Source organism: Temnothorax curvispinosus, unplaced genomic scaffold (assembly GCF_003070985.1).
Source record: "Temnothorax curvispinosus isolate PA1 unplaced genomic scaffold, ASM307098v1 QBEX01008837.1, whole genome shotgun sequence".
Taxonomy (NCBI): Eukaryota; Metazoa; Arthropoda; class Insecta; order Hymenoptera; family Formicidae; genus Temnothorax; species Temnothorax curvispinosus.
In genome coordinates, this window is record NW_020218617.1 from 478,907 (window position 1) to 493,675 (window position 14,769).

A 14,769-nucleotide genomic window follows, 5' to 3' on the forward strand; every position below is an offset into this window, starting at 1 on the left:
ATAAACACTCAATCCGGGTTGAATTTACTTTTCGCTGACAAGTACGGAATGCAGAATTAAATCTGCACAGAAAAGTATGATGTTTACTGTGTGTCGATAAATATGTTTTCACAGTGATATTTTTATTCAGTGCTTTCAACCGCGTCGCGTCAACAACGAAAGAAATGGAATTGGAATTAAAGCAACGAGAAGAAATTTTACTGCTTAAAATCATATGTTACCAAATTTGCAAAGAAGTATTTATAATTTCGTCAATAAAAGTATTCCTTAATTTTCTAATTCTAAGTGCTTGTCAGTGACTTATCTCTGTTCTAGTTTAATAATGATGATAACGAATTTATAAAAATGATACATTTTGACAATTGTTATTATTAATTTTTCGTGATCACATTTATCTACAGTTTTATAATATATATGGTTACTCCGAGGTCAAAACGACCCCGGCGACTTTAATCGGCTGTCGTATTTACAGTTTTCATTATTTTGACTTGAAAAAATTACTGAACTTTCTTGAAATGTTGTAAAACCCTATAATATTAATTTTGTTAATTATTTAATATTAGCATATATTAAAAAAAAATTGTAAAAGTTAAGCTTAAAGTTAGTGTAATTCTGCTTTGAAAAATTTTTGGAGTTATGCTAATCCCATAAGTGACCACCAAGAGTTAAAATAATAAAAATAAAATTTTCCCAAAATTCTTTCGAAATCTGCTAGTATTTAAAAGTAAATGTTTTTTGCATTATTCTAAAATTTTCTAAAAGTGTTATTATTTTTTACAAATATTAGCATTTCACAAATACTCGGTTATACTTAAATTTTATTTTGTTCCTCTTCAATTAATAACTAAGTAAGTGTTTTATAAATTTTGTAAAATTTAACAATAAATTCCAGTCTCATCAACAATAATTTCTGTAATCGTTAATTATTAATATTTTTTGGTAGTAAGCTTATAAAAAATACTTATCTTATTTAATTAATTTATATCATAACATTTATAATTAAAATAAGTGAGAAAGTATTTGCTTGAAATGTGAACTGTTTGCAAGGTAATATATTAATAATCGTATATTAGATGTTGTAATACATACATCATCGAACACATCAAATTTGCTTCCACTTTACGTATTACTGTAATCATAGTCTGCAAAAAGTTATTTAATTATTTCAAGTGTCTATTTGTTCTTCTTTATATTGCTCAATTTCTAAAGGATTAGAGATAAAAATCGAAATATTAATATAGGAGGAGGATTATAAACTATTATAATCAATGTATATAAATAACTGCATTAGCATTTACGTAAGCACACTATTTTCTTGCTTTATCATCATTTTATCTTGACGCAATTTCACATGCAACGTTTTTTATGCTAATATGTTACACGATTGTGTTTTCAAAAGCGCGTTAGAAATCTCGTAAAGAGAGTTATTTAATTAAATTATTAAACAGAGCTAAACTTGGAATATTTTAATCTAATTTTCTTTTTTTTTAATTATTGATAAAAAAAAGTCAACAAATAATGTCGATAAGATTAACAGTATTCTTTAAAACTATTATTATAATACATTTTCATACGTTAATTTGTTAATTGCTAATATAAAAAAACTTTCTGTAAATAACATTTTATTTTTTGTTTTCACGGAATGCTTCTAAGAATTTTTTACAAATTTCCGCTTTAATCCATTTAACGTTGATGTCATGTCTGACGATAGTAGACGTGTCATTAAATTATTTATACAACTTCCTCGTATCCTCGCAGCTAAATTGCTTCGATAAACATCGTTGCTTAGTAGATGTGGTCCTCTCCTTCTTCTTCTTTCCGCGATGCCGATTGGTTCTCTTGCTGGCGCATACTTCATTTGCAGCTAAAGCTAAATAGCGCGCGCGAAGCACGCGTCTGTAGTGTCTAGTATTACAAAAAAATGGCATGCCAAGTATTCAATGGGAAAATGAAAGATTTTAAAACAATATCTAATGGAGGTTTAATCGCGGAATCTGTTCGCATATGCAATATCTTCTATTTTAGTACTGTATAAATATTTTTAGCATCTATTTTTTAGATTATATACTACGTCTCAAGGACATTGCACTAGTATAGGATTCTGAATTAAATGAAGTAGAATATTGGCTTTTCGCCAAATGTCAAGGTCGATCAACGATTTTAAAATCACACTCGACTACGATTGATCATTGATAAATGTAGAAGTCAGTTACGCTATTATTACGCTACTACATTTATAGGTTATCTGATATCATTTTTTATAGCTTAACTAATATTAATTTTTATTGTTTCTTTGACTTAATTTATATAGAAACGGCATAGACTATGTCAATCGGCTAACGATAATAGTAAGCTAATTATTATTAGTAAATTCTAATTTGTATAATCAAATACTTATTATTTTGTCTTTTATTTCAATTAAAATTTATATAATTGATTAATTAACTTAATTCTGTATTAAAATTATGCGGATGATTTTATTTGAAGAGTAAAATTAATCTTCAATTCTCTATCAAGAAAATATTTATGAAAATTTATATGTTAATACTGCTTTTTTCACATTTTTGCGTCCAGAAAATACAAAATTGATAGATTGATTTGATTTTATCGAGAAATACTCTAGATTGTTGAGTATACACAGATATTATAACAACTTTACAAAAGAAATGTAGATCACAATTCCAGCATAATGGGCTTTTTTGAATAATAATTTAGAAGATATACATATATATTTAAAGAATATATCTATTTTTCGCAAAATATAATAAGTATTCTAAGTTTATTTTTGAATAAGTATGTACAAATAAATGTAAAAAGGCTAAACTTTTTTAGATGAAAGTTTGATGATGTTATATCTTCAATAATAATTTTTTAAACAAGAATATATATACATTACTAATATAGCATCAAAATTAAATAGTATATCTACTATTTATTATATTTTATGTCATTAACCTGTAGAGAGCGGAAAAGTTTATTTTTAGACTTGAAACTGTTCATACACTAAAATACGAAGTTTTTTTTATCGCTATAAGTTCCGTAGTTGCGGGAATCTAAGGTAAACAAGTGAGATTTGCCAATTACGAGAACTGAAGCGATTTGTACTTTTATTTTCTTAGAACTCATTTGTATAAAACCTTTAGATATTATGTCTCCTCTATCTTTACGTTTACTATTTTTCTACTCTACCTTTACATTCCAGCTGAGGCTTTAATCAACATTTACCTCAACGGCATAAACTCTATATCCAATTAACAATTGCATTTTTTAGCTTTAAATTTCAAAATATATTTTTATAACAAGATTTTGCAAAAAATATTTCACTATTTCTTATTTAAAACTAAATATTGATAATAATTTTTTTTAAATTTACAATCACATGATTGTTTTACGAATTCTTTCTATTTTTGATTAACGTTCCAGACGAGAAGTCTATTTGTAGGCTCCACGGGAGTCGCTTATTTTTCGTGCAATAACACTTCAACACATATGTGAAAATTATAAATAAAAATAATACAAAGTCATAAAAAAACCTGCCCGTCCTCTAAAGGTTAATGACGATCACGTATCACAAATAATTAGTTACGAAGAATAGAAGAATAGTTTTCTTTTGCTAATTACTTTGTGATCCATAAAAAGGAAACTATGTTTCAGCAGAAATACGTGAGTAAAAAAGAAAAAAATATATAAGTGTATGTGTTGTGTCTTTATCATGAATCACGATTCTTTCTCTATCACGGAAAAAAGGATTAGCTATGCAATTATATGTAATTATTATACATAAAAGAAATCTTGCAGACGGCTGTTTCACTATTCATATACTTTATCATTAATAAAAGTTAAACAATTAAATTATTGATTATGCTTTCAGAATTTAACATAAAAGATGTGGTTAATTGATAAATTATGTATAATGTAAATAATTTTAAAATGTCTGTATCTATAATTATATAATTTCTATATAATATCTCAAAAAATATCATAGCTATTAATATTTAAATTTTCTTATAAGAACTGTTATTGGATAATTGTAAACAGCAATGTTTATATTATTCTGTCGTAGAACCTGTATATTTATGTGAAATAAGATGTCCGAATAATTTTTTTACATTTTAAATATTAAGTGTCTTATTTGCATACTTTAAGTTATTTATTAATGAACTAAAATAATATTTTATAATTGCTTGGAAATATCGTTAATATTTCATTTTGGACAAAAGTTATTTATACTCCGCTAAGAAATGCAGACAAGCTATTGACGTAAACCTTGTTTGTTCCGACATTATGCCAACATCGTCATAAATCATAGAGTATGAGCGTTTAAAAAAATTAGAATCTGTTATTTAAATTTTCTTTGACTGATTTAATTATAATCAAAGAAACCTTCAGACCGGTTATAATTACGAGTAAAAAAATCTTACTTGTTACGTAATTGGACTATATATATATATATATATATATATATATACACAAGTTTTTGCTCTGTTAATTTTTGCTCTATTTAAATATTTAGATAAATCTAATATTTTCCAAGGACATTTGTCTGTCGGAGTTGTCTCAATATTGAAAAAATTCCTGCTGCTATTAAAAAAAAAATGAAAAAATGGACAGTTAAATTTATGATATTTGTTTATCTGTTATCTTTTATCAATAATTAATTAAGAGAAATGAAAAAATTAAATTAAACACATAGTGAAAGTATACAAACACAATTCTCTTATTCTGAAAAAATTAATTGATTTATTCTTTTATTAATGTTGCTTTTGCAATTCTATTTTAATACAGCACGGTATTAAATTAAATTATTACGGTATTTCTTGTATTCTTTTCATAATTGGGTTTTTACAAAATGAATTTAATGTACATGCAACGTTTATATAAGTTTCATTATATTAATATATTTTTTCATGCTGCATATGCTAAATAGATATTTCTTTCAATAAATAATTTGTGTTTTATTCCGTGAAAAAATATATTATTCTGTTTTTTTTTTATTTATTAAATAAAATTTGCTTATCTTTGGCGCGAATACAAATATGGTCATGTATTTAAAGCGAGTCATAAATACGGATCGAGAAAGAGACTGGTAGTGCTTAGCAAAGCGCTATGTGAACAAGGATAAGTATATATAAGCTTCATCGATATACGCGAATTAGTCTTTATACCTATTCGCTGTATAGCTGTTCGGATCGCTCCGCAGTGTAATTTTTGAAAGTATTGCTACGTGAAAATTTTTGGTTTGGAAAATGTTTGCTTTTATTTTTGCTTTTGCGCTTGTAACAGGAAACTATGTTTTAGCAGAAATACGTGAGTAAAAAAGAAAAAAAAATATATAATGTATATGTATAAACGATCGCAATGCAAAAATGAAATTCTTTTTTTGCCTAGTCGTCGGTTTTTGATTTGTTGGTACAGTGTCACGAATGTTTGTGTAAGAGTTCACCTGAAGAGGGTCCGAATTTGGACCGAAACGTTGTGATTTTGTGAATAAATATGCCAGTTATAGTCAATTAAATTTTGATATTATTTTATATTCACTGACGGAAAAACCTTTCCATTATTAATGTGAATGTGTTGTGTCTTTATCATGTCGAATCACAATTCTTTCTCTATCACGAAAGAAAGGATTAACTGTTATAGCAAATTTAATTGTAAAATATGGATAACTAACACTTTTTTCAGTAAGAGCTATATTTTTTGCGGCGAGGGCTATAATTTAGTAATAATTTGCATAATTTTTCTAATATTGCTAAATTATAGCTCTCACTGCAAAAAAAATGTTAGTTATCCATATTTTACGTTAGTTATCTAAATTTGCTACAGTAGCTAATTCTTTTTTTCTGTAATATTATTGATGAACGAATTGCACAATTTGCAGCGCAAATATCAGATCACGACGAGGACGTTAATAAAACATTATTTTTCAAGTTAAATTATTCATTCTGTTGTGTAAAGACGTATCTTTGCAATTTGTATGGACATTGCGACAATATTAATTATAAGGTATAATGCAATAGCCCAGTGGTAATGCAAGCTGCATGCTTGGCATTCGCCAGGTCGTGAACATGGATTAGATAGCAATAACGTGAGCGCGCATTGGAAAAAATGCTTACGAAAAGAAGCCGCGTTCCAGTCTTCGAGCACTTAATTAAGGTGACGGGTGTAGCCAATATTATAACTTCGACAAGGATTTCTCATTGGAAATTTCCTCGCACGTTTTATGATACGGCACATATATCTAAAAGAGAACGTCTTATAAATAATTTCTGCAACGCGACAACATATTTCGTATACTCGACTTGTTGTGCAGTCGCTTGTAACAGATTCGCGTTTGTATAGTCTGAAAAGTGGAGGGTACCTATATTCTAACGCGACAGTTGTACAATAGAAATATTAAGTAAAGATTCTATGGAGATATTTAGGAATTTTTTATTATCAATTATTTTCTTATTAAATAAACAAATTGTGGATAATTACCTCACGTATGCTGTGATTTAATTTAAAGTTTTACATTATATTGTATCTCTCAAGATTTATTAACGTTGTTTGATATTAATATAATTAAAATCACGAACTGTACCTGTCATAAAAATTTTATCGTCTATACAATTTAGCAAAGGTGATTTATATTCTTTACAGCCTCCTACATTCACGTGTGCAGCAGTAGAGATCCAAAACTTGATCAATGCATTTTGGAAAACATTGACAATATAAAAGATAAGATCTGCGAAGGTATCCCGGAATTGGACATTGAGCCGAGCAATCCATTCCTTCTTGGCAGACTAGTTATTTCTGATAACCATAATTCCAAAATAGCTATCAGAGATGCAAAAGTGTCAGGACTTTGCGATTTTGTCATAAAATACCTTCGTACGGATCTCGATAAACTCCACTTCGATGTCGAGCTCTTATTCAGGCGGATCCAAATGAATGCCACATATGATTTCGACATACGTTTATTGGTCCCCATTGTACAACAGGGACCGGTTTATATAACTACAGGTACGTAGCATTCTATCGATCGATAGTGCAATAATATACGACACGAGATTAAAAATATATATTTTAACGTAACAATTTAAAAACTCGATACTTTTTTTATCTTAATTACTAATCTGAATTTTACAGATAATGTAGAGGCAAAAGTAAACATGGACATGAAAATAGTGACGAAAGGTGGCAAAAGATATGTGTACATGTCAAAGATGAAGATAAATCTCGACATCAAAGGATACGACGCTGAATACGGATTGGATAATACGGAATTGAACCGACTGAACCAACTTATTAGCAATTTCATAGGCAACAATCAACAGGAGGTTATTAATGTCTTCAAGCCGGCAATTGAAGAAGCAGTAGTCAAACGAATTCTCTTGCTTTCCAACAATATAGTTAAACACTTTACGTTCGAGGAGCTCTTCCCCGATCGAGCATAAATCGCCTAAGTTTTTGATATCCATTGTCACAAAATTATTTTGTTCATCTCATAATCCACTTAAAGAATATTCAAAACAAAATACTTATAACATTTTCAATTTAAATTTTAAATGCTCTGTGTGTTATTTTCAACATGATGCTTATGAGGATTTTATATCGCAATATTTGATATAATAGTTGCAAAATTATTAGAAGGCATACAAATATATAGAACATAAAATTGCGACAATGTATTGTCTCTTATACGTGTATCTTTATATTTATGTCTTACAATATATTTATATATTCTACATACGTGTTAACCATCTCCTGTATACTGTGTATCTCTTATTTATCTAATTTATAATTTTATTATTATCATCATGCATTAACAACGTAAATGTATTTACATATGTTATGGTCAATGTTATGGTCAAAGCCCGAAACACGCGGGTCATCCTAGGATTGACTAATCAATTCTGCCGATGGCCAAGCGTCTTAGTCAAAGTTTTGTAGTAGTTTGCTAACATGTGTGTATATAGGTAGTACACAAATAGGCGGAGAAGACTGTGTGCGGCGAAGGCCCTCCTCGCATAAAAAACTAATCTAATTCCGAGAAACTGTTTTAATCAAGAACGCTGGGATATTCCGCAGAATTGACCAGTTATTCTGCAGAATTAACCGGTCCTAGGAATGCCACGTTTTGGGCTTTGACAATAACACATATATAAAAATATCTTTCAAAAAATGTATACTAAAAAGACAAGTTACTTTAAGATAATACACACGAAATTAAATATTGCACGCGTCATAGTGCATTTTGTAATATTGGAGAAAAACTGCTTCAAATAATTAAGTGTTGTGTTTATGTAATTATTTAGTAAACAATTTTAAAACTAAATCTGGTATGTAATAATAAATTATTTTTAATTTTAAATCTGAAGTATACTTACTTGTTATGATTTTACTGTCAGTTTTAACTAAATTGCGGCATTATAAGTTGAGTGTAGTTAAGATATCAATTCATATCTTACAATAATTAGCAATAAATGCATAAATTGAGTAGTCTAGTTCTGTGTGCGGTAAAATTGAAAGAAAAATAAATCTATCATATATAGGCTATCATATTTAATGAAATATTTGTATAAATGTAATATTTCTTATTACGCTCGTCTTTTTTGTTAAATTTATTCAAAGTTTTATATAAAGCTTGTTTCTATCATATGTCTCTCTGTCAGACTTCTGTGCTTTAGAACATAATTTGAAGTATGCCAGAAATTGATTTTCTAATAACATTGTATTATATTACTTACTTTTTACGTGATCAAAATAGATTTATTGCCTTTTTAAAGAAACCCGATATAGATTGTAATAAATTTGTTAGAAGCGACTTTAACAATACATACTTAGCATTAAATCTTACAATATGATAGACATCTTTTTGTTGTTTTATGTTATTTACATTTATTATATATTTTTTGTATATATCTATTTATGTATTTTTCAAACTTTTTAAATGTCTTTTGTATTACACGGCACATGAAATCGTAAATAAAGTTTTATTTATTTCAAATTCTGGTACAAAATTGTAAACTTTACATGGTCAAAGAATTTACTTATCTAGAATATTTTGATTATTTACTGTGATGCAATAAAATTATTAAAAATACATTTATTAAATTAAATATATCGTATAATATTCCTGAAATAAATTATAATTATGAAATAAAAATAGCATAATACAATTCGCAGAATGGATTGATTGGTACTGTTATTATGAACATGTGATATTAGTCAAGACAAGTTTGTGTAATTAACTTATAAATTATTAAACTGATTTTAAAAAGCCGTTAGTTATTTTGCACGCAAATTATGATATTTTGGGAAATAAAATACGAAAGAGGCAATAATGTTAATATTGTTTAACAAATACTATAGTCAAAAACTTTATTCAACGATTCGTAACGCATTAAATGATTAAATTCATCGATATCGGTATGCGATCATTAATATTACAAAGATATAAATTGTACATAATCACAAAGATCGTACAAGTAACTGTTTCTTTACTAGCAAACAAATTCAATTTGCTTTGTCAATAAGCTATTTATTGTTTGTCGATAATCGAAATTTTCATACCGACACTCATTTTTGAATGAGGCTTTGGCTTTTAATTCACGTCGAGTCAATGGTGAAAGAATCGAAATTGAAGCAAACAATTTGCTATATAGTGTTCTATAATTTGTAGAAAAGTGCTTGATTGTTACTAATCAAGAATTTTCCACATCTAATTCTACGTGCTTGTTAGTAATTTATTTATTTTTTCGCATTTCGTAATAATAAATTAATGAATTCAGAAATTACGTTCGAAAAATTTTACCAAAACAAAAATATTTTTTTCTAACTTTTTGCAAAATTTACTAGTATTTAAAAAAATAAATTTTTTTTATTTTGTCTTAAAATTTTCTTGAAAGTGTTATTATTCTTTTCAAGTGCTAGTATTATACGCAAACACTCAGTTAATTATTCTAGCAGATTGTAGATTATTAATTGTTGCTCACTACAATTGCGTTCTCTCTTTCTCTCTCAGAGTTGAATTTTTAAATAATATCAATTAGACCGAAATCGTTCCATGATCTTGGTCCAATTCTTCCATTCCCTATTTTCTGTCAAAATCAAATTTTAACTTAGAGCTAAGCAAAGTAAATCTTAATTGAGTATGCACCCTCTCAAAAAAGATTCGATGTAGCGGAAAGTAACGATAAATTTTTTCAATTTGTTGTGAATTGCTTTAATTTCTGTTGCTCTTATTTCGCAATAGATCTTCAAATTTAGTTTATATATACTTTCCAGCCCGCCCGATTGTCTGGATCACCGATATGGATCTATGCACCGGGGAAGAGTTGAGCGAATGCGAATTGTTCAACGATATTGCCAGCGATATTCTGAAACGCGTCTGACAGTGCCTTTTCTACGAGCGGCAAAAGCTCTCTCAGAAAGAGACTGAAGTTATTGTTGATGGCCGAATTGATGACATCCCCGAGAGCTTGTTCGCCACCAAACAGATTGTCTAGCTTCAGCGTACCTTTGCCTACGGAGACTTTCAATTTGAAGTCCGTAATGCGCATCTTCTCTTCGCCATCCTGGTCAATGAATTTCGCAACCTGTATTTTGCATGCACCTGGAAAGTTGACCGAGATTTTACAAGATGTGAATAAGTCGAATGTAAAATTATTACTATAAGCAGCGACGACATTATCGTACGTTATTGATAAAACGCTATTTACTAAAATATAGTATTGCTATGTTACTATAGTTGAAAACTCATAACTAGAAAATTTTCGTATTTCTAATTTTTGCAAAATAACAATTCAATTGCTAATTATGATTGTTTAGAGTAGTGCGGTATAATGAATAGAGAATTATAATTTACATAATTATAATTTATATAATAATAAATACTTACCTAAACAATTCGAGAAGTTGCCGTGCATCGGGCCGGATCCGCGAATCGGGAGTAACAGTAACCTGCCGTCGAGCAGATATTTCCCTTCGACCCTAATATTCGGCAATGCTACGTCCACCAGGAAAAGCAGAGTGTTGAAATCGAGTCTAAAAAAAAAAAAGACAAATTGCAGTATTAAGGGATGGTAACGAACAAGAAAATAACGATTCATTAAACGCTCCGTGATATCTTTCCGAGTCGCAGTTACATATCTGCCAGTTTTGCAATTATACATATTAAATTATTAATTAACTTGTAAAAATAGAAATCTTTTAAAGTGATATAATGGGGTTTTCATTTTGCATATCTCAGTTAATTAATCTCATCTCACCTGAGACCGATATAAAGATTACAATTTACATGGATTTCGTCAAACTTTGTTACGGCTATTGTTATGATTGTATCGCAACATACTGTGCATTATCTCGTAATTTCTTACATGTGTAATATGAGATTCTAATTAGCTTGCGATTATTACAAAGTAACAAACAATAAATTAATTACCAAAAAATTATATTCTTTGTGTTAATGTCTAGGTATCACACAATGTAACACTACATAATGGTGTCACATAGCAAGGCATCAATGCGAGCAGCTAGCATGCATTCCATAAATGGACAGCTTGATGGATAGATTGTCATTGGATTAGTTAATCTCTCTTTCACAGTTCCCACACATGAGAAATCGTTAATGATAACTGACAATTTCAATGCATGACGTCGACCTTTTTTATTGTTCACATTATTACAACGTCATTGTAAATTTTTTCTCTCTCTCTCTCTCTCTCTCTCTCTCTCTCTCTCTTTCTGTTTCTTTCTCAGCGCTTGACATATTGTTTAACAGGTGCCTTTTCAAATTTCGCGTGCTACAAAGCAGCAAGAAACGCCGATTACCGGCGATTACCGTTTCCGTTCGGTTTTCTGGTCTTTACAGATTATTTATCTTCTTTCCTTTCTTGCAATCTTCGAGGAACAGGCACGATTATGTCGATGCTTTGTGGACGCACTTCGAGTGTTCGTGTCACGGCCGTTTATGCGCGGAATACAAACTACATAGCGTCCGTTCCTCAATTGCATATTACAAATTACATACTTTTCCTTAAGCGCAATTATGCATTTTCTTTGAATTAATTAATTTATATCATTATTCTGTGCATAAAAGTATTGAAGTAAAGTCGAAAATAAATATTTTACAAAAAATTTTCTATTTTATGTAAAAATAAGATATATTGAAAAAAAATATAAAATATTTTGTAGATAACTCTTTATTTATATTCTAATACTATGTGACTAGAGGAGTTATATTTAATGAATAGTATATATGTAATTCTGTATTAAGAAAAATCTTGATAAGTGTCTCGTATTTGGGTTATTAATTTGGGTTTTATCTTTATTTTGTACAGACATACATATGCTGTGTATCTTGTATAGAGATACACGTGTTATATATCTTTAATAACAAATTGCCAGACAACTTACGTCACAAGTCAACGACAGCAAAAACATCATGTATGTGTGCACGATCATCTCTTTGTAATCTTATGTAATCTAGCTGGATTGATCGTCAAGCAGAGAGAGAACGGCCGTATCAATTTAATATTACGAGTGGTTCGCGGCCTAAAATTTCGTGCAAAATGTGATGTCATTACCCGAATAATACCCTCGTAAGGATCACATAATCATGGAGATCCTTTCAACGCGCTCATTCAAAAGTAGAAACACAAACACGCGTTAGAAACGTCTTAGATTTCAGCTACTTGAATCTTATTATATCACTTGCGTCATGCTATTCTCGTACAAATGTAAGCCATTCCCAAGAAATGAGAAAGACAAATTTTACGTTTTATTTTATTAAATTAAATTAAGCCAATTTTAATTGTCAATATATCTGATGATAAAAAAAATACAAAAAGAATTCATAAAAAATAGTAAGAATATTAATGTTCAACTTCGTATTAGCTTTTGCTGATTAATGACGATAAAAAGAATATTATTTTCATTCCCGTATATAGAAAAAAAGTTTTTAATTTCACAAGTGTTACTGTTACGATTATTTCACGGATACATCGCGGTATTACGTGTTTGCATCTTCTAAAACTGATTTTGCTAGCCCATAACAGACGGTATTAATTTTTTTTACTTACTTCACTTTTTTAATTTGAAAGTTGCTGGCACCGAACACGTCGATATCGGTTGCATCTACTTTTATGCTGCTTGTCGGAGTAAACGTTAATTTTTTCAGTTTGAGAGGTTCCAACGACGGAATGTTGTACTCCGGTACGCCTGTTTTAAGGTACGGCTTCAAATGCTCTATACTCTCGGTGATGCATACCTCGTAATGCGGATCGTTCGTCTGGCAAATATGCAGGAACTCGGCTGTAAGCATATTGGAAACCGTCAGATAATCGATATAAGTATTATAAAAACACCGGAAAATAAACATTAGTCTTTCTTTTTGCTTTGTATTTCTTTTAAAGATCTGTATCTATCCGCTTGATTTCCATTTATAAATATAACATGATTGAATCTCTACATAACACTTTTTTAATAATGCATTTACACGCTCTGCAATGCGACCTTCGATCAAGAACGCATTTAATATTTATTCAGCATCTAAATGCACTTACGTTAATGTAAATTTAATTTATAAAGAAGTATAAGTCGCTTTTTGCTCAGTTTCTTATATTTCCTCTAGCATTCAGAAAAACGTGTAAGATTAGAAATTCATCCGAACGTATTGAATTTGATGAAGTATATATTTCATATGTAAAGAGCTATTTTTTTAAATCAAAGTCACATGTTATTCAAAAGGGAATAAAAGAGTACTTTTTTTCTGATTACCTTGCGGTATCGATTTCATAAAAGAAGAAATAACGTTAAAGTAAACGCAAAATATGTGTACACATACCTATGTACAGAAAGAATGTATTCATTTTCACGTATTCATTATTAAATAAAAAAATTAAATTAAATAAAATATCTTTTGTTAAATAAATTATAGATTATGTAAGATCTCTAAAACTCATTTCAGACGACTTATAATTTATGTCAGATTTTAGGATACAATTCTACTTAATTGTAACGCTAATAACAGATATCAAATCAATAACTTTTAGCATTCAGCTATATGATACTTACATGTATAATAATATTCTAACACACTAGCGAAACTAGCATACGTTTATTAGAAAAAATATATAATAAGTCATGTAAAGCCATCTTCGAAAAATTTTTATTTTTTGTTTATTTTAGTTTGTTAGTACTTGGATAGGACTGACTGACGTTAAAAACAAAAATATCACTGGGGCTTACTTGTACTTTTTAACCGACTTAAAAAAGAAGGTTCTCAATTCGGCGAGTATGTATACGTGAGTATATGTCCATGATTTTTTTACTTACGTATATCTCGGGCAGCTACTACACCGATCGTCGCCACGGCCAACAGGATCGTAATGAACGTTGCCTTCACCGATGCCATTTTTTCACAAAAATAAGCAAACAGGAAGCTCAACGAAAATGCCTTCCGGCTGTGGAGCCGGAGATTCGACGACGGGGTGGCTGGGCCCGAAGGTCCCACTGCGGCAGGTGATCCGCGGATAGTCGGGCTGGAAGTGTATGATCCGGAAGGCAAACCGTACGTCTTATAACAGTATCCGCCTCTCCCTCTCCATATGCCACCCGCCGCACACAAAACGAAAACCATTATTGTTATCTGCTTGATACCTGCCTTTATCCTCTATACGCAAGAAAAAAAGTGCACGTGCCAATCGCAAGAAGAATCACGTGCAGACGAATGATCTTATAACACATGCATATTATCCAGGCCTTACATTAGAACGCTTTTTTAGA

At 29.6% G+C, this 14,769-nt stretch overlaps 2 protein-coding genes and 1 long non-coding RNA gene across 4 annotated transcripts in view; 1 reads left to right on the forward strand and 2 right to left on the reverse strand.

The window, feature by feature from the left end:
• The window catches only part of LOC112458372, a 44,851-nt gene extending 36,498 nt beyond the window's left edge, over nt 1–8,353 (forward strand). Inside the window, exons 1-3 of one of the 2 annotated variants that reach the window (XM_025021975.1) lie at nt 5,151–5,307; nt 6,640–7,002; nt 7,129–8,353. In XM_025021975.1, the coding sequence (XP_024877743.1) occupies nt 5,247–5,307; nt 6,640–7,002; nt 7,129–7,436 (732 nt within the window). In that variant the 5' untranslated portion in view covers nt 5,151–5,246 and the 3' untranslated portion in view covers nt 7,437–8,353. Of the gene's footprint in view, nt 1–5,150; nt 5,308–6,639; nt 7,003–7,128 lie in introns of those variants that run through there. The other variant, XM_025021977.1, reaches the window with a different exon arrangement.
• Nucleotides 8,354–9,328: 975 nt separating this feature from the next.
• On the reverse strand, nt 9,329–14,551 carry LOC112458368 (circadian clock-controlled protein). The gene is made up of 4 exons (XM_025021971.1): nt 14,320–14,551; nt 13,065–13,296; nt 10,883–11,028; nt 9,329–10,597 (listed from the first exon to the last, which is right to left on the reverse strand). Exons 1-4 carry the CDS (start codon nt 14,396–14,398, stop codon nt 10,302–10,304), a joined length of 753 nt encoding a protein of 250 aa, XP_024877739.1. The 5' UTR covers nt 14,399–14,551; the 3' UTR covers nt 9,329–10,301.
• Nucleotides 11,697–13,058, reverse strand: LOC112458379. The gene is made up of 2 exons (XR_003041201.1): nt 12,400–13,058; nt 11,697–12,069 (listed from the first exon to the last, which is right to left on the reverse strand). It is a non-coding gene; the product is annotated as an uncharacterized LOC112458379 (long non-coding RNA).
• Nucleotides 14,552–14,769: the final 218 nt, after the last annotated feature.

Excerpts from the sequence above, each read along its gene's own strand:
- LOC112458368 (XM_025021971.1), bottom strand. The coding sequence starts at position 14,398 with ATGGCATCGGTGAAGGCAACGTTCATTACGATCCTGTTGGCCGTGGCG. Across the intron at positions 11,029-13,064 it reads TTTCAAATTAAAAAAGTGAA|ACTCGATTTCAACACTCTGC; the intron begins GTAAGTAAAAAA and ends TTTTTTTTTTAG. Across the intron at positions 10,598-10,882 it reads CAACTTCTCGAATTGTTTAG|GTGCATGCAAAATACAGGTT; the intron begins GTAAGTATTTAT and ends TCAACTTTCCAG.